The sequence below is a fragment of the Calidris pugnax genome, unplaced genomic scaffold (assembly GCF_001431845.1).
Source record: "Calidris pugnax isolate Ruff unplaced genomic scaffold, ASM143184v1 scaffold32, whole genome shotgun sequence".
Classification (NCBI taxonomy): domain Eukaryota; kingdom Metazoa; phylum Chordata; class Aves; order Charadriiformes; family Scolopacidae; genus Calidris; species Calidris pugnax.
In genome coordinates, this window is record NW_015090783.1 from 5,376,382 (window position 1) to 5,398,322 (window position 21,941).

The 21,941-nt window shown below is 49.4% G+C and overlaps 1 protein-coding gene across 1 annotated transcript in view; it reads left to right on the top strand.

Annotated features, from left to right (window-relative positions):
- The window catches only part of MMP17 (matrix metallopeptidase 17), a 43,381-nt gene extending 22,245 nt beyond the window's left edge, over positions 1-21,136 (top strand). The window contains exons 4-10 of the mRNA XM_014960876.1: positions 5,685-5,968; positions 8,946-9,122; positions 9,257-9,356; positions 11,933-12,015; positions 16,203-16,355; positions 18,625-18,882; positions 20,138-21,136. Coding sequence (XP_014816362.1) covers positions 5,685-5,968; positions 8,946-9,122; positions 9,257-9,356; positions 11,933-12,015; positions 16,203-16,355; positions 18,625-18,882; positions 20,138-20,466 — 1,384 coding nt within the window. The 3' untranslated portion in view covers positions 20,467-21,136. The remainder of the gene's footprint in view (positions 1-5,684; positions 5,969-8,945; positions 9,123-9,256; positions 9,357-11,932; positions 12,016-16,202; positions 16,356-18,624; positions 18,883-20,137) is intronic.
- The last annotated feature ends 805 nt before the right edge of the window (positions 21,137-21,941 follow it).

Genomic DNA, 21,941 nt, shown 5'->3' on the forward strand with positions numbered 1-21,941 from the left:
TCAAGAAAGGGCTGTATTTTATAACTGGAGGCTGTATAAGCCAACAGAAGGCTATAGCATTATAGAAACTCCAACATAGTATTTACATTCAACACTTGAGATTAAAATAGCTTTTTTGAAACAGCCATGAAAATCTGCCAATAGAGACATAAAGTTTTGCATGCTTACCTTTTACGCACTGATTGAAGATTTTAAAAAAAGAAAACAAAGCCAAATTTTGGTATGCCATGCATTTAAAAATTGAAGAAAAACCTGAACAATTGCAAACCTGGAATAAACGTGTAAGTGAAGCTGTATGAAAGGATGATCTGGGATAGACACCTCCACTGATGGAGAAGGCAGTGTCTGGCAAACAAGGTTTTATAGGCATGCAGATTGCTCAGGTTTTTCCTTTGTACCCTTGAGTACAGCCTGTGGGATGGGAGGGCTCAGGCACCAAAGCAGTACAGGCTGCATCCTGCACAGCCCGTGGGACAGCCTCAGAGCATCCCGGTACAGCCTCATCACACACACAGGGTCTTCTGTGCATCATCTCCACGGGAAGCTTCCAGGATATTACAGCATATAAATCTTCTTTTCATGGGATTGTTTTTATTATTTTATTTTTCCTGCATTGTACATAGGTACCGAGGCACTCAGGAGGCTGATGAGGCGGCAGGGAGATGGCTTTGGGATGCGGCTGGAGCAGGGTGTGGGGAGTGGCGTGCTGTGGATGCCCTCTGCTGGCATCAGCGCCAGGAGCTGCCCGTTCCCCCTCGCGTTTGCAGCCTGGTTTGCCTTTTGCTAATTTTGCTTTATTGTTTCTGGTTATGTCCTGCAGAAGGGGAGTTCACAGCTTGCATCTCCGTCTCTTCCCAGGCGCTCGCTGTCTCCTTGCAGTCACGAAAAGTGCAGTGTCAGGGCCGTGCCCCCTCTCTGCATGCTTTGAGCTCCCGGGGGTAGGGAAAGCCACTGAAGCCCAGCTTTCTGAATTTCTCATATTTTTTTCCTTGCTGAAATCTCAGCCTGGTGCCAAACCGAGCTGACTTTCATCCATCTTTAGTTAAGGATGAGTCCCTGGTGCCACTTCATCAGAGCTGCAGTCTTTGAAACTGCGATGCTCGGGACATGAGGTGCCGGAGCTGGAGCAAACGCAGGCGGCAGGGGAGCAGTGATGTCTGTCACTCACTGCCCATCATCACTGCCAGCATCCCAAGGACACCCGCGGCAGAGGTACAGCACTGCCTGAGCTGAGATGGGGATTTACCAAAGCATGGAAGGGCAGGTACCATGGGGTAAAGATGTGCAACTGGGGCAACCCCCAGCACCACGCTCCCATCCCCATGATGGACCTGATCCTCCTGCTTTCCTCCTCTAATGGGTGGCATCCCACCATGGGACCTCCTAGCCCAAGCTCAGATGGTCCGAGGCAGCTGAGCCCCCCGTTGCCTGGGGGTGAGAGGTGCCCAAGGGTGGAGCAGGAGCATTGCCCCCCACTGCAAAGCTGCTTTAGGGCTGTCACAACGTGCCCATCTCAGATACGTAGGAAAAGGCCCGAATGGCTGGAGCAGAGTGCAGGCAGCTGCCACATTGGCACAGGTGGCAGCACGGGGGCACGATGGCCCCGTGGAAATACAGCAGCCCTCCCCGGACCAGCTCCTCCTCCCACAGCCTGAGAAACTGGCTGTGAAATTTGCTTTCACCCACCTCTTCCTTCCAGGAAGGGTTATTCCTGTGCTGGCACCAATTGCTGGGCTGCAGGGAGCCACCGGGAGAGATGTGCTTATTAAAGGACAGGAGAAGGATTATCCCCCCAAAATGTTCAGTAATCTTTGAAAAGTGCTGGGAGAGATGCAGTGCAGGGTGCAAACAGCCCCGCTGCTTTCCGCTTTGGTGCTGGGGTAGCACTGGATCGGGGCTGCCGTGTCACAGGTGGTTCCAGGTGGCTGGGAAGGCACCTTTGCCAGGGCAGCCAGCAGCCACCCTTTCCACTCTCCCCTCTTCCTCTGGCCAGAAAAATCAATTTGGGTTTATCAGGCAATCCTTAGCCTGCTGTGTTTGGTAGTTATCAGCATTTATTTTATTTCTTTGTGGTTTCAGGGCTGCAGAAGGTGAAGTAGGGCTTTCATTAACCAGCAATTGATTTCTCATACATCACTTAATACTCTTCCACTTTTGGCTTTGGGAGGACAAAAACCAAAAAAGGAACTCAGAAACCAAAATAACCCTTGATGTGGGTGCCCCTCAATAGTGAACAGCTGTAAATCAACCCTCTCTTGGTCTAAATTAACCAATTTAGACCCCAAATCTCTTTAGGATGGGTGAAGGAGGGGACTCAGGGGGACAGTTGAAGGATGGGCAGCAGCTGGGTGAAAGCCAGCTTTCATTCATCTGCATGGTGGTGCTGCCACCTGGGTGAGCTCTAAAAGCAGAGTGGAGATGTTCTCCTCAGCATCCTGTTGTGCCATTTAAAACCACATAGAGCTCAGGAGACACTGCTCCAACTGATGTGGCTGATGTTGTCCCATGACAGTCCCATCTGGCTGGATAGGGCTGATGCTTCTTGGGGTGACCCAGCATGTGGCTTTGCAGGGGGCTTTGAGCCATGTTGGTGGGGTGGCTGGAGAGGGACCGAGCAGCCCTGTTCTTATCACCTTCCCGGTGGCTTGGCAGGGCCATCTGGAGAAGAGAGGTTTCTCTCCAATTACTCACATCAGGCTTTTGCCTACAATTGGAGCTCTGTGTGGGGAGTCTTAGGAGGGATTAACATCCAGGAAGAAGGAGTGCTGCTCTCCGCTGGGCACCTAAGCACCACTTACTACAAATAATAATAATCAAGGTGGGAGGAAGCTTATTTAGTCCTATGTGCATCTGCGTGATGTTAGAAATGTGCCTCCTTTTCAATGGAACTGGGTAACACAATGCTGACGAACATCCTATCGGCATAATAGGCTTCTCCTAATCTCATTGAAAACAATTAGCAGAGCTCCAGCAATCAAATCAGATGCTGAATTGAAAAACCCTGATGGGATTCTCTTGAAAAATAATGGTGGTAATGAATAAAGGATGGGGGATTTTTCACTTACACCTGCAGCATGTTAATAAAATGCGGGTCAGCTCAGAGGTGCAGGACCTTTTATAAGAAGCAAAATAAGTATTGATACTGTTTCTGCCTTAATCTAACGTTTCTGGAGTCAGGGGTTGGGATGAATGTTAATAATGTTTGTCTCTTTAGACAGGATTTTTCATCCACTGTCCTTTTACAAGGGAGAACAGATTTATTATCCTCATTCTACAGCTGGAAAGGGAGGAAAAGAAAAGGAAAACAGCTCATGCATTCAAGCAGGGCTTGAGGAGGGAAGAGCAGATAATGCCCCAAATCTGAGTCCGTGCCTCAAGGCACCAAGATCTTGGAGACAGGTCATAATTCCTGGATTAAACACGGTGTGTTTTAGACATATAACGACTTGTTCAGTAGAAATTAAAGGAGCAAAGGGTTTCCTTAAGTGCAGAGGAGTGTTGTGGAAGATGAAGACACCTAGTTAAAGAGTATCTGGAAACCAGGTAGCCTTTTATTTTTTTCGCTTAGAGGTTTACATCCAGCCACAGTCTCTTCTATAAACCAAAATTGCCTGAAAATTGTCTTTTCTAATTTGTGCTCATAGTGTTTGTACCTCCGTGCTGCCTCCTTTACAAGTATGTTTTGTTTGAAGGCCTATGATTATCTGATGTTACACGTATGCTCACTGATTTGGTTTGGTAGTTAAGGTCTTTCTTTGCCCAGAATAGTTTAGGGATAGCAAAGGTACAGGTATTTGTGATACTTGAGTATCCGGCTGTGATGTGTTTTGCCTGATCTATCCATCTCATTCCCTCTGTCTCTAGGATGGGGGTCCCAAGCTGTTTGTGAGATTTCTGCTTGTTCTCTTGAGTCCCTTTTTGTTCTGTCCTGGAATTAACCCTCACTGGTTTCTCCCAGGTCAGGAGGTGCTACCAACCTTGGGCTGCATGTGTCTGAGGGCATGGGATTTATGCAGATATTTGTGAAAGCTAAAGCATCCAACCTCAGTCAGTGAGTCACCCCTCCTCCCCTTCGGTGATCCATGGTGTCTCCCTGTACCCAAATCACTACTCATGGGAAGAGCCTGAGTGACATGAGGTCCCTTTCTGACACCTGTAATTACCTCTAGAGGTTTAGTCGGGTCATTGCTTCACACTGGTGCTGGAGAGTGGTGTAATACCGAGCGATGCTCTCCCAGCTATATTATGCAGGAGGGCGAGTGAGGTGATCATAATTGTTGCTTTAGCCTTTAAAAATCTGTCAAGCCATGAATATTTCATGAACACTTTGGTTGGTGTGCTGGTACACAAGAAATAAAGTATCCATTATTACTGGGGTAGAGCTGGCCAGAAATTTTCCAGCAGAATTGGTTTTTGTCAATAACTACTCAGTCAACAGTACATTTTCCTGGAGTGTGTTTATTTTTGTCAAAATTGTCAGTGAAATATTATCTAAACATACTCTTTTAGAAGCCAAGGTGCCTTGTTGCATCTTTGTCTTTTCACTCCTCTATTAAATCAACAAGATTAGGAATTCTTTTTCAAGGTTTGGTTATATGGGAAACATTGGCTTTTTTTTTCATTCCAGCTCAGGCCAAAAGGGAGGTTTGAATCCTGCAGTTGCAGGGCAGATGCTGGTGCACGGCTCCTCATACCTGGATTCTCTTCCAGGACAAGGCAGAGCTGAGGCCCTAGGGATGCTGTGCTGATGCAGAGAAACCATAAGAGTTCTATGAGGTGTGCAGTGGTGTCGTAAGCCCCCACTCATCAATGCTTTTCCTACCAAGAAGCCAGGCAAGAGCTTCTCAACTGCCGTGCTCCATCAGACAGCCCGTCTCCTGCAGGCAATAGGCTGCAGGAATTTTGAATGTGATTTACATAAAATGCATCCTTTCCTCTTCCTCCTTGTTATGGATTGCAGTCTCAGATTGCTGGCAGTGTACTGGTTTCAGAGAATATGTTATACCTCTGGCAGACATGCTGGGAAATATATGGAGGCAGCAAATCCGTACTGGATTTCTGTGTGCCTGTAATAGGAATGAGCAATGACCCGCTGTTTGTTGCAGGAAAACTTATGGTCCTGTGTGTGGTATGAAGGCTTCAGAAGCCAATAATCTTTGCATATTTGGGTTGCACTTGGAACAAATAAGTGGTGAGAAAATAATTGTCGACAGGTCTGAAGGGGAGCTTGAAAAAAGAAATGGGCAAGCTCTGGGAAAACACTCATGGCATTGATATTTTCAAGGCTGGGCGAGGGTAGTTGTCGTAGGCATTAACAGCAGTTTGTGCATGAATTGTGCCCCTGAGGCTGACTGCCACCTGGTACAGCAGGATCGGGAGGTCTCAGGATTCAAATCCTGGTTGTCTTTCTCACATGTGGGATGTTTCAAGCTGTGGTGGGCAAGACTGGCTCAGTATTTCCAGAGGACCCAAATTCAGTCTCTGAAATCCTCACAGCTCTGGAACAGAAATGATTCAGAGACCTAAATAAAATGTGTTGGGGCTTTTTGGAGAAGCACTAAGATCTCTGGAGGTCTCACTGAGGCTCTGTGACACACCAGGAACCTGCAGACCCCTTTCTGGTGGTCCTTGGAAAAGATCTTTCATGCTACTGCCCTATCTCTTTTTTGCCTTCTTTATTTCAGAGTTCGCACCTTCCCAAAAGAGTCCCACCTGGGCCATGACACAGTCCGAGCCCTGATGTACTACGCCCTGAAGGTCTGGAGTGACATAACCCCACTGAATTTCCATGAAGTGGCAGGTAACAACGCTGACATCCAGATAGACTTCTCCAAGGCAGATCACAATGATGGCTATCCCTTTGATGGGCCCGGTGGGACAGTGGCACATGCTTTTTTCCCTGGAGATCACCACACAGCAGGAGACACTCATTTTGACGATGATGAATATTGGACTTTCCGATCATCAGGTAGGTCAGGGTGGAAGAGCTGCGGCCAAATGCAAGGGCTCCCAAGTTTCCCTTTTCTGCTCTGGTGGTTGGAGTGGTGTGTAGCCTCTGCTGTGTTTTCACTCTGGGCTCGGGGATTCCAACACCTTCTTCTGGTTCCCCCCTCAGCCTTGCCAGTGAAATTACAACAACCAGTGTTGAGGACCTTCTGTGTTCCTGGAAGCCTCAATGGCATCTTGTGTTTCTCCCCATTTTATCAGCAGATGCAGAGCTCCCCATCACCCACCCTCAGTTCCCATCTCCTCTGGGACCTGGGAGGTCACAGGCTGGATGTGTGGCTGTTGGAGGTCTTGGATGGGGACTGCATTCTCTGACTCTAGCGTCTTTTGGATAGCTTCACTGCCCCATGTCCCAGTTCCCTATTTTTAAAACATATTTTTAAGCTGACCTGCCTGGAAAGGGCTCTGTGGTCTGCAGGGAAAAAGCCCCCTGTGAACGGTAGGTTTTTCCTGCTATCTCATGTCCATTACATGACATCAAGATGGTTACAAGTTACAGATTTATTATTTCTTTTTTCTTTTATTTCATCTCATCTGGCTAGAACAGTGTTTTAATGAACAGAGAGACTTTCAGAAGTGTGCGCCTCAGCTGTGTGAGCCATCTGTGGGGATCAGATCCCCAACCTTCATGTCGGGCACGTCTTGACAGAGTATCTCCTCTGCAATCACCAGCTGCTAATTTACTTGTCACACCACCTCCTCCACCAGCCTCCCAGTGGGCTCCTGCTGCTTCAGCTTAATGATTTCACTTAGATGTAATTGTCTTCTCTGGAACCAGCTAATACCTTACTTCTCCCCACCTTCTCCTCCCTTCTCACCAGCTGACCTCTGTCTATCCCTGCTGAGTGTTCGTGGGCTGGAACGTTCACCAGACATGCTGGAGGTGGTCTGGGGTTAAGGCTAAAGGTCTGGAGAGGCTGATCCTTCAGGATTCAGCCTGGTCCTTGGTTCACGCTGCTGTGCAACCCCAACCGATGCCTCTTACTGGGAAATAAAAAAAGAGCAGCTCTGCTCTGCAGACGTCCAGGGCAGAGGCAAGCACTGAGGTCTGGTAGCTTGCTGTAGCAGATGTGTTACGTGATGAAGTAACGAATGGTGCCCATTCTGTAGCTGGTGGTTGGGAATGTTCATTGTGAAACAGGCTCGTATGGAGGAACGAGCTCAGGGCCACCAGGATCCCTCCAAGCATCACCGAGGAACAAGGGGATGACCCTGACAGAGAGAAAGCTGCCCTCTATTTTGAAGGTCTTGGAGCTATCCAAGCTTCATCTTTTATTTATATTGTTCTCCCTAGCGATTCAAAAATAACAACTTGGTAGGTGATATAAAAATATCCCCAAGGTTGTCAGTTTGGCATTAAAATGTCAGAAAGCATATGTCTTGTTCTCTCCTAGTGCCGGGAGAACAGCACAGGTTATAAAAATCCTGGCTGTTTACAGACACTGTAAATAATAGTCATCAAGGAAAAAGCAGAATTCAGCAAAAATATATACCCCCAACACCCCAAGCCCAGTGGGGAGCACAAAGGACTGTGAAGGATCAGCCATGGCTTCTTCTGCCCGATGTCTCCTTTGATGTCTTGCCCTGAGTGCAGCTCAGGGAACATGGGGCTCCCCTGAGCTCTGCCGAGACCTTTCCCACCACACTGCTCTTTTATTACAAGACTTGCAACCATGATCTTTGTAAGACCAGTAGTTCTTACAAAGTTCATTCTTGCCCTCTGGTGTTGCTCTGCAGGGCATGGCTGTGCAGCGAGGGGCAGCAATTGCACGAGTGCTTGGCCCAGCTGGTGGGAACGCACCAAGCAGGATCAGTCCTGGATGGTCTTGGGAGCAGCTCCTGCTTTGCTTTGGCAGTGGTGGTATAAGTTTTGAAGCAGACATTAATCCCTGTTGAGATCTGACCTGAGCATCTGAGGCTCTGGAGAGTATGGGATGGGTCCATGTGTAGGTTTGCGGGCACTTGGGTTGCAAATAAGGAAATTTGGGGAAAAAGAATAGAGCAGAGATAGCCCAGACTGGGGAAAAAACAGCCATCAGATGAGGTATCGGTGTTCAATAAAGTCTTCCTAATGCCCAGTGCGGTGTGTGAGGGTCAAAGTGCTTGCCAAAGGGAGCAGACCCTGGAGCTGCAGCCCCACCAGCACAAGGTGGGGAAGGAGAGAAGATGGGCAAATCCTCTGGAAACATGCTGGACGTGGCCACCTGCTACTTCTGCCATTCCGTGTCAGGAGAGCAGTTAGACGAGCAGGGTTGGTGGCTGATGAGCAGTTGAACAGCTCTACCTCTTTACACATGCAGAAAGGTGGTTGTGGTGGATCTGGCCAGGGCAGCAGCGTGTGATGCCAGCCTTGTGCAGGCAGGGAAAGCCCAGCCGAGCACCGTGGGCAGGCAGGCACTGCTGGGCGCTCACCGGTTCCTTGGCACGTGGCTTTGCTCATTATCACAGGCTCTGACGAGCTTCTGGCTAGCGGCTGCAGAAATTTGGTATTCTGGGCATGGCAAGGACTGTGTCGGCAGCTGCCGCGGGGCAGGCGGGAGATGGAGACGACTGCTCTGGCCCAGCTCCTGCAGCGGCGGTTAGTGGGGATGATGGATGGCTGTGCCGAGGTCGTTATCTCAGCCCTTTGTTCAGCTCTTTCTCAGGTGCCATCGCTGAGCTGGGAATGAAAGGGGTGAATCCCCAGGCTTGTGTGGGGCTGAGGACTCGCGCTGTGGGCTGAGGGCTGGCTTGCTTTCCATTTTCATATGATCCCCTTCAGTCTCCTTTTTCCAAGTGGGGAAAAATGTCTTTTTCAAACTTAACCTATTCCAAAGCTTTTCTTTCCAGTTTATCCAACATTACCTATACTTTCTCTTACAGCTCTTACAGCCCACCTAAACCCCCAAAACACACTCAGCATGTAGTGACTTTTGTTTCAATTTTTTCTTCACTTCCAGATGCTCACGGGATGGACCTATTTGCTGTAGCTGTCCATGAGTTTGGCCATGCTATTGGCTTGACCCACATCTCTGCCATAGAGTCTATTATGAGACCCTACTACCAAGGCCCGGTGGGGGATCCTCTGAAGTATGACCTACCTTACGAGGACAAAGTCCGAATCTGGCAACTCTATGGTAAGTTTGTGTCCGTCACCCGGCTACAGCCTGTTTCTGCCACGGGGCACACAGGAATAGCTGTGTTCTGGGGTAAGTGGGGCTGGTGGGGAGGATGGTGTTCCCCACTACTGCTTCTTTGTCCTTACACACAGGAGTCAGGGAATCTGTGTCCCCCACAGCCAAGCCTGAAATAAGCAAAACTGATGACCATCCTATCCTGCCAGAACTGCCAGAGAACCGCTCCACTGTCCCGTAAGTCAAGTTTATTTCTTTCCTGCAAAGAGCATGTAGTAAGGGTAAATCATGTATGAGAGCTGGGACTCTTTAGTCTGGAGAAGAGAAGGCTGAGGGGAGACCTTATCAACGCCTACAAGTATCTCAAGGGAGGGTTGAAGGAGGAGGGAGCCAGACTCTTTTCAGTGGTTCCCAGTGAGAGGACGAGGGGCAACGGGCACAAGTTGGAACATAAGAGGTTCCACTCAAATATGAGGAGAAACTTCTTCACGGTGAGGGTGACAGAGCCCTGGAACAGGCTGCCCAGGGAGGTTGTGGAGTCCCCTTCCTTGGAGATTTTCAAAACCCGCCTGGATGCAGTCCTGAGTAACATGCTCTAGCTCTGGGCAATCCTGCTTCACCAGGGGAGTTGGACTAGATGATCTCTATGGTCCCTTCCAACTCTAGAAATTCAGTGAAATTCAGTGAAATTCAGTAGTGAAGCTCCAGTTAAGCATGAGTATCTTACCTGCTCACTCTGGCTTCTGTATTTCCCTCTGGACTTCTTGTCTTCTGGAAAATACACACACACACAGAGTGCCCCTTCTTCCTCACATCTCCTGATTCTCTCCTGCATATGCTGTTGCTTTTCTCAAGCAGTACATGTGGAGACTGCCCAGCCAGCCCACAGCTGGTTAAGAGTGGTTAAGAGCAGGAACAAGTGACAGTTGCTATTTATCCCTTAATTCATTTTTATCATTTTTATCAAGGCATGTCCAGAAATTCCATATCATCTTGGAATGCTTTGCATTTTCCTAAGACTCAAAATTTTACTCATGTTAATGGAAATTTGTCTCCATCACTCATCCTTGCTGAAATTTTAATCAAACTTCCTCTGCTGCAGTATCCTGAATTGTGCAAGCACAACTTACCTAAATCTTTCCACTCCCTAATGTACCTGTGGGGGTGAATATTGGAACAAGTCAACCGAGAGCCTGACTCCAACACAAGTTTGCGTTGGCAAAGGACTTTTACACTGAGTGTCATCAAGCTACCAGCATGCCCTCATTAAGGGAAGGTCTGGATCTAGCTCATTTATAAACCCTGAAGTTACCAAATTGTGTTACTACCAGGGCAGCAGGACAGTTAAGAGAGGAAGGGACACTGAACAAAAAGGCAGGAGTTCATGGTCATGCATGTTTTTGCCAGATACCAGGAATGCCCCAAGTGACAGCAGCAGAGATGGAGCAGGTCACCTTCACCTCTGCCCCCGTCTGGAGTGTGACCTTGAAGAAGCCACTTCTCTCTGTGCCTCAATGCCCCATCTCCAAAGAGGGGATAACAGCACTGAAGCACGAATGACTGCATTCCTAAAGTAATGGGACCAACAAGAACCTAATCTTAACAAAAAATATCCCTTTGCTGCAAATACTTTTCCCACCTCAGCACCTTCTTCACCTCACTTTGCCCTGCTTGGCGAGATGCCCGCAGTACAGAGGTGCTGAGGACCTGCTCTTGGTGGAGGTTGTTCAGCTGCCAGGGGCTGCAGAAAGGCTAAGAGGGTTCCTAAGGGACCCTTCTCCTTGAACATGCTGAATGGCCTTAGTTATCTTTCTTCCCATGTAGCTTCTAACAGAGCCTGTCCACAAGGCTCTGTATGGCCGTGTTTTGAGCTGGAGATGTGAGAGCATTTCTCCCTCCTGCTGTAGGAGACCATCGTCCCATACCAGCTGCAGGAGGAGCAGGAAACTTGTTTGTGCTAACCCCTTCTTCCTGCCCCGTGTGTGACTGGGAGGGTGGATAGGGTTCATCTCCACATCTGTCATTTTGTGGCCAAAGAGGGCTGTGAAGCTGGTGCTGGCAGCCCAGCACAACCCTTCTATCAGCAAATTAGATTTATGCTTCCCTGTCACCCGCAGCAGCTTTTCTGTGTGTGTTCCCAGCATCCTCTCCTTGTCCTCCATCAATCATCATTTTTCACATGGGCTTCGTAGCTCTTTTGGTCCTTTATACTTTGTGCCTCCCCCACCCACCTCATTAAAAGCAGCTCAGTTTCTCAGCTGTGACTTGCCAGGTGGCTTTCACCAGGTGTCACGTGGCATCGTCTCGCATGTGGCATCATCTCCCTCTGTTTGTTCTCAGCTGCTTTCTGCTTTGCAGCTCTGTCACTTCTCACTGGCATTTCGGAGCTCAGCCTTGGAGCAGCAGTGTCCCCAGCCACTGGAGCGAGATGCTGCTTGGCTCTTATCCACCATGTGTCCTGCTGCCCAAGGGCAGCCGGCTGAGCCACGCGGTGCCACCGGGGAGCGGCAAGCCAGCTCTGTCCTCACCAGTTACTCTAGCTGGTAGACGTAGAGCGTGTCCCCACCAGAGCGATGGCCTCTGGTGGCCCAGGGAGTGCGTCTGCCACAGAGCTGTCTTCAGGCTGAGGGTTGCCCGAGCTCGCCTTGGAAATCCCTGTGCACGTGGTTGGGTTGGAGGGTGAGGAATGACAGACAGATGCAGCCTGTTGTCTTCTGCTGGGGGCTCTGGGGACAGGGAGAGAGGTGGCCATGGAATGGGGGACACTAGGGAGGGGACAGCCCCTCGTTGCTCACCTGAGCATCTCTCCGCAGGGTCAGGCGGGATGTGCCCAACAGATGCAACACTCACTTTGATGCGGTGGCCCAGATCCGGGGAGAGGCTTTCTTCTTCAAAGGTAAGCACCACTGCCAGTGGTCTCTGCCTGTGTCACCCTGCGGTGGCATTCATGTGATGGTGGTGGTGTCGGCCAGGCTGGGGGGGGGGGATGAGGACAAGCTGGCTTGGGGTTTGCAGGCTGGGGGTCCCACAGCCCCAGGGAGGCATCTCACATGCCACTAACTCCTTTTGGCTCAAATCAAAGGGCTCAGACCTTTAATGGTTGCACGGAGGTTGAGGGCATGTGATAAAGAAATGTCCACATCAATGTGAATCCCACCTCTGATGCAGAAGGAAACTGGCTTGTGCCCGGTCTGTCACAGCACAGTGGAGGAGGGACCCACATGGCCAACAGCTGGGGACACACAGTGGCATTGCTGGGGGAGGTAGAGATTGCAGCTCACTGGGGACTGAGAGGGAGGAAAAGGAAAAGAGATGTGGTCAAGACATCCAAAAGACTTGCAGTAATGCAAGTCTTGCAAAATGCAGTAAATCGAGCATTTTTTTAATCCAAAACAGAGAAAGCCAGTGAAACTGAAACACAATTTATTTTAAAATGATAAAATCAGGTGCTCTTTAGTTCAGGGTAGAATTAACCTGTGGGACCTGTGACCAAGAGCAGTTCAGCAGCACGAGCAGGTTGGGGCTCTGGTGAGTGGTTAGGAAGAAGAGACCACTGGAGGCAAAGCCACCTGCCCAAGCCACTGCGGGGCGCAGATGGTCTGGTGCCCACAAGGGATGTGTGTCCTAACACCAGGGCAGGTGTGTGTCCATGTGGCACGTCTCAGGGTTTAATGCTTCCCTCTGAAGTGGCTGAGCTGTGACAATCCAGCACAGTACTTTGTACCACGCTGCACTGATCCACTGTGCTGCTCTGCCCAAGTGAAGAACTAAAATCTGATATTTGTGCTTCCAATGTTAAAATCTGGGGGGTGAGCACAGCAACAGCTCTCCACTGCTTTTTTTCCTGGATGCTTCCAACTTTCCTTTCCTCGAACACTTCACCAGCCCTAGTGCTGCTTGCTGTGCACCGTTCAAAGACGCCGTGTGAGCAATTGCAGAGCCATCTGGTTCCATGTCAGCAAACACTTGCTGGCAGCGTGTCCCTGGGGCACCCGCCTGTCAACGAGGTTCCTATCAGTGCCTTCTCAGTTGTACCGAGCCCATGGAGGCTGGACTCTCTGGGCTTTCTTTCCCATCTTTCCAAGATCAAAAAATGCCCGCTGGGCACTTCTTTCCATCTCTGGCCACCCCAAAGCCATCCATCAGGGAAGCAGATCCATTTTCCTCAGGGATGGGGAGCAGCATCCGGGCGCGTGTGACCCATCTGGGTATCACAGTGCAAGTCTCGGGTCGCAGGCAAGAAGGGGAGAAGGGCTGCAGAGAACTGGATGTTGTCTGTGCCCTCGGGAGAGCACAATACGAAGGCTGTTCCCCCGTGGTATTTGTTCAGACGCCAGCTCCAAAGAGCCACAGTGAAGAAGGGAAAATAAGAGACAAGAACTGGTGTCCAGGATAAATGGCTGTCTGTCTTTCAGAGTGGGGAAAAAAAAAAAAAAGATGAAAAGTGAAGAGAAATCCATCTTAGCGTCTATTTTTGGATATATTTATTGTGGGCCAAAATGCAAATGTAAAGAGCAGAGTGTCAGTGGGTGCCAGCTGCACGGCTGCCTCTGGAGCCCAGCACCTCCCTTGGAGCCCCATCACTGCCATCAAACCATCCTGGGCACCAAGGAGAGGGGATGTTGTTCTGGGGCAGGATTTTAATGACCTCCAGTGATAAGCTCCCTCCATCGATGGACATTTTGTTCTGAGCTGGTCCAGCTGGTTCCCTATCTGGAGAGCAGCCTCTCCTACTGCAAAGGCACCGGGACAGGAGCTCCCCAGGGCTCCCAGGCTTGTTGCACTGAAGGCAATGGTGGGTTCTCCACACTTCAGAGGGGCCAGTTGCTTTGATTTAGGTGCCTCGCTGCAGACTCCTGAAGTTTTCAAATAACTTTGGCCTGTGTGTGCGTCTGCACAGTGTGTGCAGCAGTCTTGCCAGAGGCGGCCAAAGTACGGAGAGCACAGTACACAGCTGGGATCAAAATCACCTGGTATTAAAGAAAGCAATTGCCTCAACCCATCATCCATATAAAACGAGACGCTTGGGACAGCAGGACTTCACACTTGGCTTTCATCCTGCTCAGTTTGCTAGCTCAGAGGGTGGTTTTAAATCAAGCTTTTTAAACAAACACAGGGCTGGGATTTATTTTTTTTTTCTTTATTATATTTCTGCATGCTAACAGCAGCAATTCCCCCCTGGATCTGGCTTTGGCTGATGATGATCATCCAAGCAGCCGGAGCACTTTGCGGAGCAGGCTTGGCCGTAACAAAACATGAGCACAGGCAGAAAGGGTCCCTCGTGTTAAGAACTCCTTGCTACTTAATTGCTTTATTGTTTTGCTTTTTCCTGTTAACTTATCAAAAAACCCAACCAAACTAGGCACCAGCCCAGGCTGTGCCTGGCTGTGATGCCTTGCTGCAGTTCCACACCTGCTGAGCCCATTGCTGGCCAAGGGTTGAAATGTCAAAAGCACTGAGGCTTCCCTCCTTGTCTCAAATGAGCCCAGGGCACTCCGAAGTTCACATACTTATCTGCTAAGGAAGGAATTATGTCAAGCTGTATTTCTTTCTAAAAAAAGTGAAAATCTGGCTTTGTCTAATGCCTCACTAATTAGAGATGCAGAGATCATCTTTATTTAATTACATGTGTTTCCATCGATGTACAATGGCCACCAAATTTCAATCCCTTTTTTTTTAGCGTTCTTAAAAAGAATCTGTAATTATGGCAATTCCTACCACATTTGAATGTATTATTCATCCGTGGGTTTCAGTCAGATAGAGCAAATATGCAAACTGGAGCAGAAGAACAAGAATATGATATAAATCCTTATAATTAGAATAAAACTCCCTCTCTGCAGATGTTTAAGTGTTAGAGTTTCGCCTCCTGCATTATTAGGCTAAGATCCAATTTCCATAAAATTTTAAAAGACGGTGTCACAATCTGCTGGCTCTGGAGAAAGGGCTGAGTGTCATGAATACAAATCTGAAGGCGCATCTTTGGTTTCTGTTGCTTATCCCCCCATGGGAATCGATGCAAGAGCTGATGTAAATAACATGCAATAATTTCTAAAAGGCAATAACAAATAGGAGACAAAGTTGAGAGGTGGCTCTTAGACATCTTGCACCAGCTCAGGTCTTGCTGTGTGGAGCTCCCCGGGGAAAACGCAGCACGAAGCGTACCGCAAAAACTCAGGCTGAGAATCCCAGAGACAGTGCAGAGTCAGGTTTTGTGTTGCCCCTAAAATCATTAAGACTCCTCAGGAAATCCCATGTAAGGTTCCTTCAGCGGGAGAAAGTTTGGCATCCTTCCCACAGAGAACAAACCTGTTTCCTTTTCCATAATCCAAAATATTCCAGAAATACCCCAAGACACACTCTTTTCTGGCTGGGGTAGTGTTGCTCCAGGTGCTGGAATTGTGTTTGCATCCACCAGCAGTATCTCCAGCCCCTGGGAGCACTGCAGGGTCGAGGTTCCCTGCTTACCCTACACCTCAAGATGGTACCAAACTCCTTTATTGTGCCCCTTTCACCACCTCAACCCCTTACAGTTTTATTAATATAGTTTCTTCCTCCTCCTTTTTTAACTCCCTTTCTTCATTAAAGAATTGGCATTTCCATCTTTCATCGTTAACATCATACACATTTCTAAATAGGAAAGCAGCTGGGCACCCTGTGCTCTGGAAGCTGCTGATGCTCCGGGAGAGGAGAAACAGGGATGATAGGGATGTTCCTTTGGAGGCTCTTGCTAAAGGCTGCTGGTGCCTGGTCCCACAGGCTCCCAGGAGATGCCATGCAGAGCAGGGAGGGAGGAGATGAAAGGTTCAATTTCATGAAAGGTGCAATTTCACACCACAGCCAGGAGTATGACGACTCCGGCGCAATGGCCGGAGGACTATTTTGATCCCAAACAAGGGGATTTCTTCTAATGACTGCTGGGAATAGAAAGTGCTAGCAGCTGCTGCTGGAAAGCAGGACGCCCGTAACTCATAGCTCCCATCTCACGCGCTTGGCTTGCTGCTGCTGCTGTGAGCCCCGCACTCGCCTCTCCCCCGGCGCAGGTGGTGGCAGTGTGGTTCAGTAATGTCCAGTCTGTCCCTCCAGGCAAGTACTTCTGGAGACTGACTCGCAATAAGCACTTGGTCTCCCTCCAGCCGGCTCAGATCCACCGTTTCTGGCGGGGCTTGCCGCTCAACCTGGAGAGCCTGGACGCCGTCTACGAGAGAACCAGCGACCACAAGATTGTCTTCTTCAAAGGTGAGAGCGAATGTGGGGCTGGAGAGCCTGGTGCCAAGGTACCTTGGCAGCATTGTGGCCTCTCTTGCAGGCAGGAGACACCAGCATCAGTCACTGAGCATCTCCCAGAGCAGGTCCAAGGTCTGTTGTCCGCACATGAGGCCAGGAGAAACCAGCTCATAGGGAGGGTAGGCAAAAAGTAGCGGTCTTGTTCCCCAGAAAATGAGGGAAATGTCATTGAAGAAAAACTTCAGCCAAATCTAACTGAAATCTTAGCTTTTCCAAGAATGAAATAAAAGCAGGAACCACCTACACGCCCACTTCACAAGTTTTGTTTTCCCTCTTTGGCCTTTTCTCTTTTTAGTATTTGTGGCTGAGAAGTGAAGAAGCTGCAGAGAGGACAAAAATGAAACCCTGAAGAGCTTGGTTGTGCTGGCTATATTTGTTACTTCTTTTTTTCTTAAAATAAGTGTTATAATCCTTTCTGCCTTTTTAAAGCATCTCACAAGTTTTTTTTAAGAAAAGGAGGAAAGAAATTAGCTTGTGCTTCCTACTCAAATGTCTGCCACAAACCATCCACCCATGCTGGTTAGACATTACCTATGTGCTCAGAGTGACCCAAGCCCTCGGCAGGCACTGGCACTTGTTTTGAAAAGGTGCTGCCTTTGAAGAGCTAAAAACACCCCAGCCCTCTGTGCTCCATGGCTGGAAATTGCTTTTTGTCTCCCGACTGTTCTGCTCCGAGCGCGGTGCAATTATCGGCTTCAGAAGTGCTGAACCAAGCACTTCTCAAAGCAATAATTTGGTTTTGACTCCTCCAGCGAGGCTGCAGGGATGGGTTACGTCCTGTGCAAGCCTCTGTGCTCACAGAAGCGTTTCCAAGCCCTTCCAGGCTGCCCAGGCACCCCACAGCTGTGCCAAACCCCGCGTCTCCCCAAGGAAGAGCCTCGGGCAGCCCACCCCGCTCTGCTTTTCTGCTAATCCAGGGGGAATGGGGCCAGCTGGAGCACGGCAGCCCCTCTGCCCAGCACCAGAACCCCCACGGCAGCTCTGCAGACCAGGGTGCTGCTCGCATCCTTCCCTCCTCTGCCAGCTGGGGCCGGACAGACATCCCGCAGCTCGGGTGCTGGGGGCTCATCCTGGCTGCTGGTTAAATTGGGCTTGTAAAGCCAAAATTACAGCTGTGCCACGGCTGGGAGCTCGCCCCTGCAAGGCACAGCGCTCCATGGCCAGGCATGATGTCTGTGTTAGTCCTGCCTAGCTCCAAAGATTAAACTCAGGATTTTCTTTCCAGCTATAAAATACTGTCTCGTTCTCTCTCTCCAGCGCTGTTTCATTGATCCCTGGACAGAAACCAAAACACACAAATTACCCCGGCATCTAAGGTCCTGCTGCTGATACATGGGCATGTATTTAAGTGCCTCTTCAGATTTTCTAGAAAACCAAGGGAGGAAAATGCCTGATGTTTAAAATAGGTTGTGCAATACCAAAAAGGACACTGCAGGTTCCCAAAGAGACACTGTACAAGCAGAAGGACCATCCCCATGGTTAGAGTATCACATAGAAATTGAGAGATCTGGATTTATTTTCTTGTTCTGCCACAGACCATGGGCCAGTCATGTCATGCTTCATTTTTATCAGGAAAAAAACCCCATATTGACAGTTCTGTCCTGCCCAGGGTAGTGCTGGGGCATGGCTATGTAGAATATTGGATAAGCAGTGAGATGCTGAGATGAGATTTGTCCTGCCCCTGTGCATCCTCCTTACAGCCCTTAAAATCCAGAGGTCCTTCAGCCCAGCTGGCTCGAAAATGTGTGGTGATTTCTCTTCTGAAGAGGGACTACGCTTTGCTTCCTAGGAGTCGAATAGCAGGCAGGTAGTGTTCAATTTGCCCACAAAAGCTGCATGTAACTTTCTGTGCCTTGCAGCTGGATATCAGGCAGAAATCAAAGGGGCAGAAAACCAAATGTCACCACCAAATGCATAAAAGTGACAACAGTACTAATGTTGTCGGCGTGTTTGTGTCCCAGGACCATCATGCCTGCAGACATTCAGGAGGGAAACGAGGCTATGCTCCATGGAGAGCCTGACACACAAAAAATCAACTGTTCAAAGATTGAGGATCCCCACCAGGCTGCTGCCTTCCCATCCCCATCCTTCAATGTCGAGAGCTCAGTCCTGAGGATTGTCACGGCAACAGATAATGAAACATCAGCCGGTCTGCAGGGGAATGCTGGTTTTGGCTGTGACACAAATGTGATTTTGCTCTGTGCTTCTTTCCTTTCTGCAGGAGACAGATACTGGGTCTTCAAAGACAATAACGTGGAGGAAGGATACCCACGGCCGATCTCGGACTTCGGTCTGCCACTGGGAGGAATCGATGCCGCTTTCTCCTGGGCCCACAATGACAAGACTTATTTCTTTAAGGACAATCTCTACTGGCGTTATGACGACCACGAGCGGAGGATGGATCCTGGGTACCCTTCAGAGACCCTCCTGTGGAAGGGGATACCAAGCCCTTTAGATGATGCCATGAGGTGGTCGGATGGTGAGTCTCTGTGCCAGTTCAGAAAAACACAAGAAAAGAAATAAATGCTTCATTTGTTGTTGAGCTATATCCCCTTCTACTCTGCCTGCTGACATAAACTGCTCAGCCCCAGATGGGACGGCAGTTCCTGGTGTCTGAAAGCTGAAGATGGAGGTAGGCTTCCAGCCAGAGCTCCCCATGCAGCTCACTAAAACACTTTGTCATTTCTAGCAGGCAACAAAAATATCCTGAGGGCCTAATAACTTGATTTTATTAAAAGAACACGGTTGATGTTGTTTTGCAGTGATTTTTATCCTAATACGTGCCGGTTTGCTTTTCACTGAATTGGTTGTCATTGGATTTTTAGCTAGATTCATGAGGATGTGACAGAAATTATTTTTAAAGGAAATGTCTTCCCCAGAGTTACGACTTATTTTCTGGGGATGAGACTTCTCAGTGGTTTCTTCTCCCTGAAAAGGCCACAAAAATTTTGTCACAGGAGATGTTTAAAACCAGCCGTTCGCTCACAGCAAAGTGGCACTTCCAGGTTTTATTTACTGTTGACCTTACAGCGTAATAGCAACCAATAAACCAGGCAGAAGGGAGGGACATTTCCAGAGGCTTTTCAAACTGAATTCCTGAAGCTGTTGAGAGTGACCAACCATTCACACGGGTAGGAGTCCTGCACGAGCATGGGACCTGCTTAGAGAATTCCCAACTTCCCAGTTAAGAGTGGGAAAAACGCACCCAAGAGCAGAAGGTTCCCTGGGCCCTGCTAGGCTCAGGTTGTTTTTCTGAGCCCAGGGATAGCAGCATCACCCAAGGTCATTAACAGGGAGATGAGGTCTTCTTCAGCCTTACCATGCCTTGTTAGACTGTTCACTGATGGCCACTGAGAGATGTGTATGGTGTGCCCACACATGGAATTACTAGGGCTTTTACGCTGCACACCCTCGGTACCAGGGGGATGTTGTGGACCCACCATAGAAGAGGCGACATCTCACCACCCACCCTCCCTCTGTCTGGTGGCTCCTGGCTGGTGTGAGAGATCCTGGCTGGGCACACCTTCATCTTCTAGAGCATCCCACCAGCAGCTGCTGTGCTTGGCTGTGGAGAGGGTGCTGGCAACAAGGGGTGGTAATGCACCTGCCTCTGTTCCCCGAGGCTCAGCTGGGGTGGGAGCACCACTCTGCTGCTCCAGGTGCTTCTCTGCCCTTTCCACTGGGAGAGTGCCCACCACTGCTCATCTTGCCTTTGGGTTTTGGTCTCTTTGCAGGTGCAAGTTACTTCTTCAGGGGCAAGGAGTACTGGAAAGTGATGGACAGTGACCTGGAGGCCCAGCCTGGCTACCCCCAGTCCATTGCCAGAGACTGGCTGGTGTGCAGTGACATGCAGTCCGACGCCCCAGAAGCAGCGGGGAGCAGCAGGACTGGGGCACGCTCCAGACCGGGGCAGCACGACGAGAGCCGCTCGGAAAACGGCTACGAGGTCTGCTCCTGCACCTCGGCCTCCCCGTCCCTCCGGGCCTGCCCCCTGCTCAGACTGTCGGCCAGCCTCGTGCTGACGAGCGTGTGGACAGCAGCGCTGGTGTGTGCAGCCCTATGACATCTCATCCCACCGACCAGACAACCCCGTGGTGCTCCAGGGAGGGGAGGCGGATACGACGCCGTGAGGCAAACTGTTGCAAGCAGAAAAACATTCCTCGGAACACGCCAGTGAAGGGTTTGAATTCTCCATGAGAAATGAACAGCGGTTTTTGGTTTTTTCTTTTTAATTTTAGTTTAAAGGCTTAATAACAGATTTTGATTTCTGCACCTTCTTATTTCCCCATCTGGTTAAAGATGAGAGCAGCCTAACATTGAATTTAGAGATGTTCCATAGAGATGCGTTGCTTTGGATGATTAAACATGGCAAACGAGGGAGGGGAGAGCTGCTGGGATTGAATGGGAACAGAAGAGGTGCTGCCGAGACAGATGGCAACATCCCGGAGGAAAGGCAGCCGGGCTATAAGCACGAGGTGGTAGTTATATGCTGACACAATGTACACATCCCATTGGATGTACTAGGTAGAAAGAAACTTTGACTCCGCTGAGATTAACTGCAAGGTGATCGTTTCACTGTCAAACCTGCTGTGGTCACTGATGTCTCGGTAACCTGTATCAGTTTCTATGGGTCAGAAACACCTTTGCCTTGCAGAGGGCAGTGCAGCTTATCTTTGTATCCGAGTCACTTGGATTTAACAATTTCTCTAATAAACCTTGGCTGCCTACAGAGATTTCCCAGTCCTCTGCCAGACCAAGCCTGCCACCTGCAGTCAGGTGCTGACTGCTGATGCTCAGGAGCTGCTTTGCTGGGTGCAGCCAAATGAGATGCAGTTACACCCACCGCCCCAGCCTAATCCATGTACGTGAACTCCTGCACTTGAAATTCCTGTTTCAGGTTGTTTTTTTTTCATTTCGTGAGGGATCAAGATGTACTGCATTCATCTGTGACTCTGTCATACCCAGCTGCACTGCAGAGGATGGGCCAGAGGGGGGAGGGATGCTGCACAGTCAGCCTCAAACACTTCTTGGTGCCTCTGCCGGGAGTTCGGAGTGACAGAAGCAAGGTCAAGTGCTGCATTAGGATGTTTCTGGGGTTTTTCTTACTGCTAATCCATTTCCTGCAGTATAATTTGGGTACCTGAGAGTCCTTGAAAAAGGTGAGTGAGAACCTAAGCTAGGAATTATAGAATCACAGAATCATAGAAAGGTTAGAGTTTGAAGGGACCTTCAGGATCATCTAGTTCCAACTGCCCTGCCATGGGCAGGGACACCTCCCACTGACCAGGTTGCTCGAAGTCCCATCCACCATGGCCTTGAACGTCTCCGGGGATGGGGCATCCAAGCTTCTCTCAGCAGCCTGTTCCATTGTCTCACCACCCTCAGAGTAAAGAATTTCTTCTTAATATCACACCTATATCTCCTGGTTTTTTGGTTTAAAACCGTTACCCCTTGTCTTATGGCTCCACTCCCTGATCAAGAGTCCCTCCCCATCTTTCCTGTAGCCCTTTTAGGTACTAGAAGGGGCTCTAAGGTCTC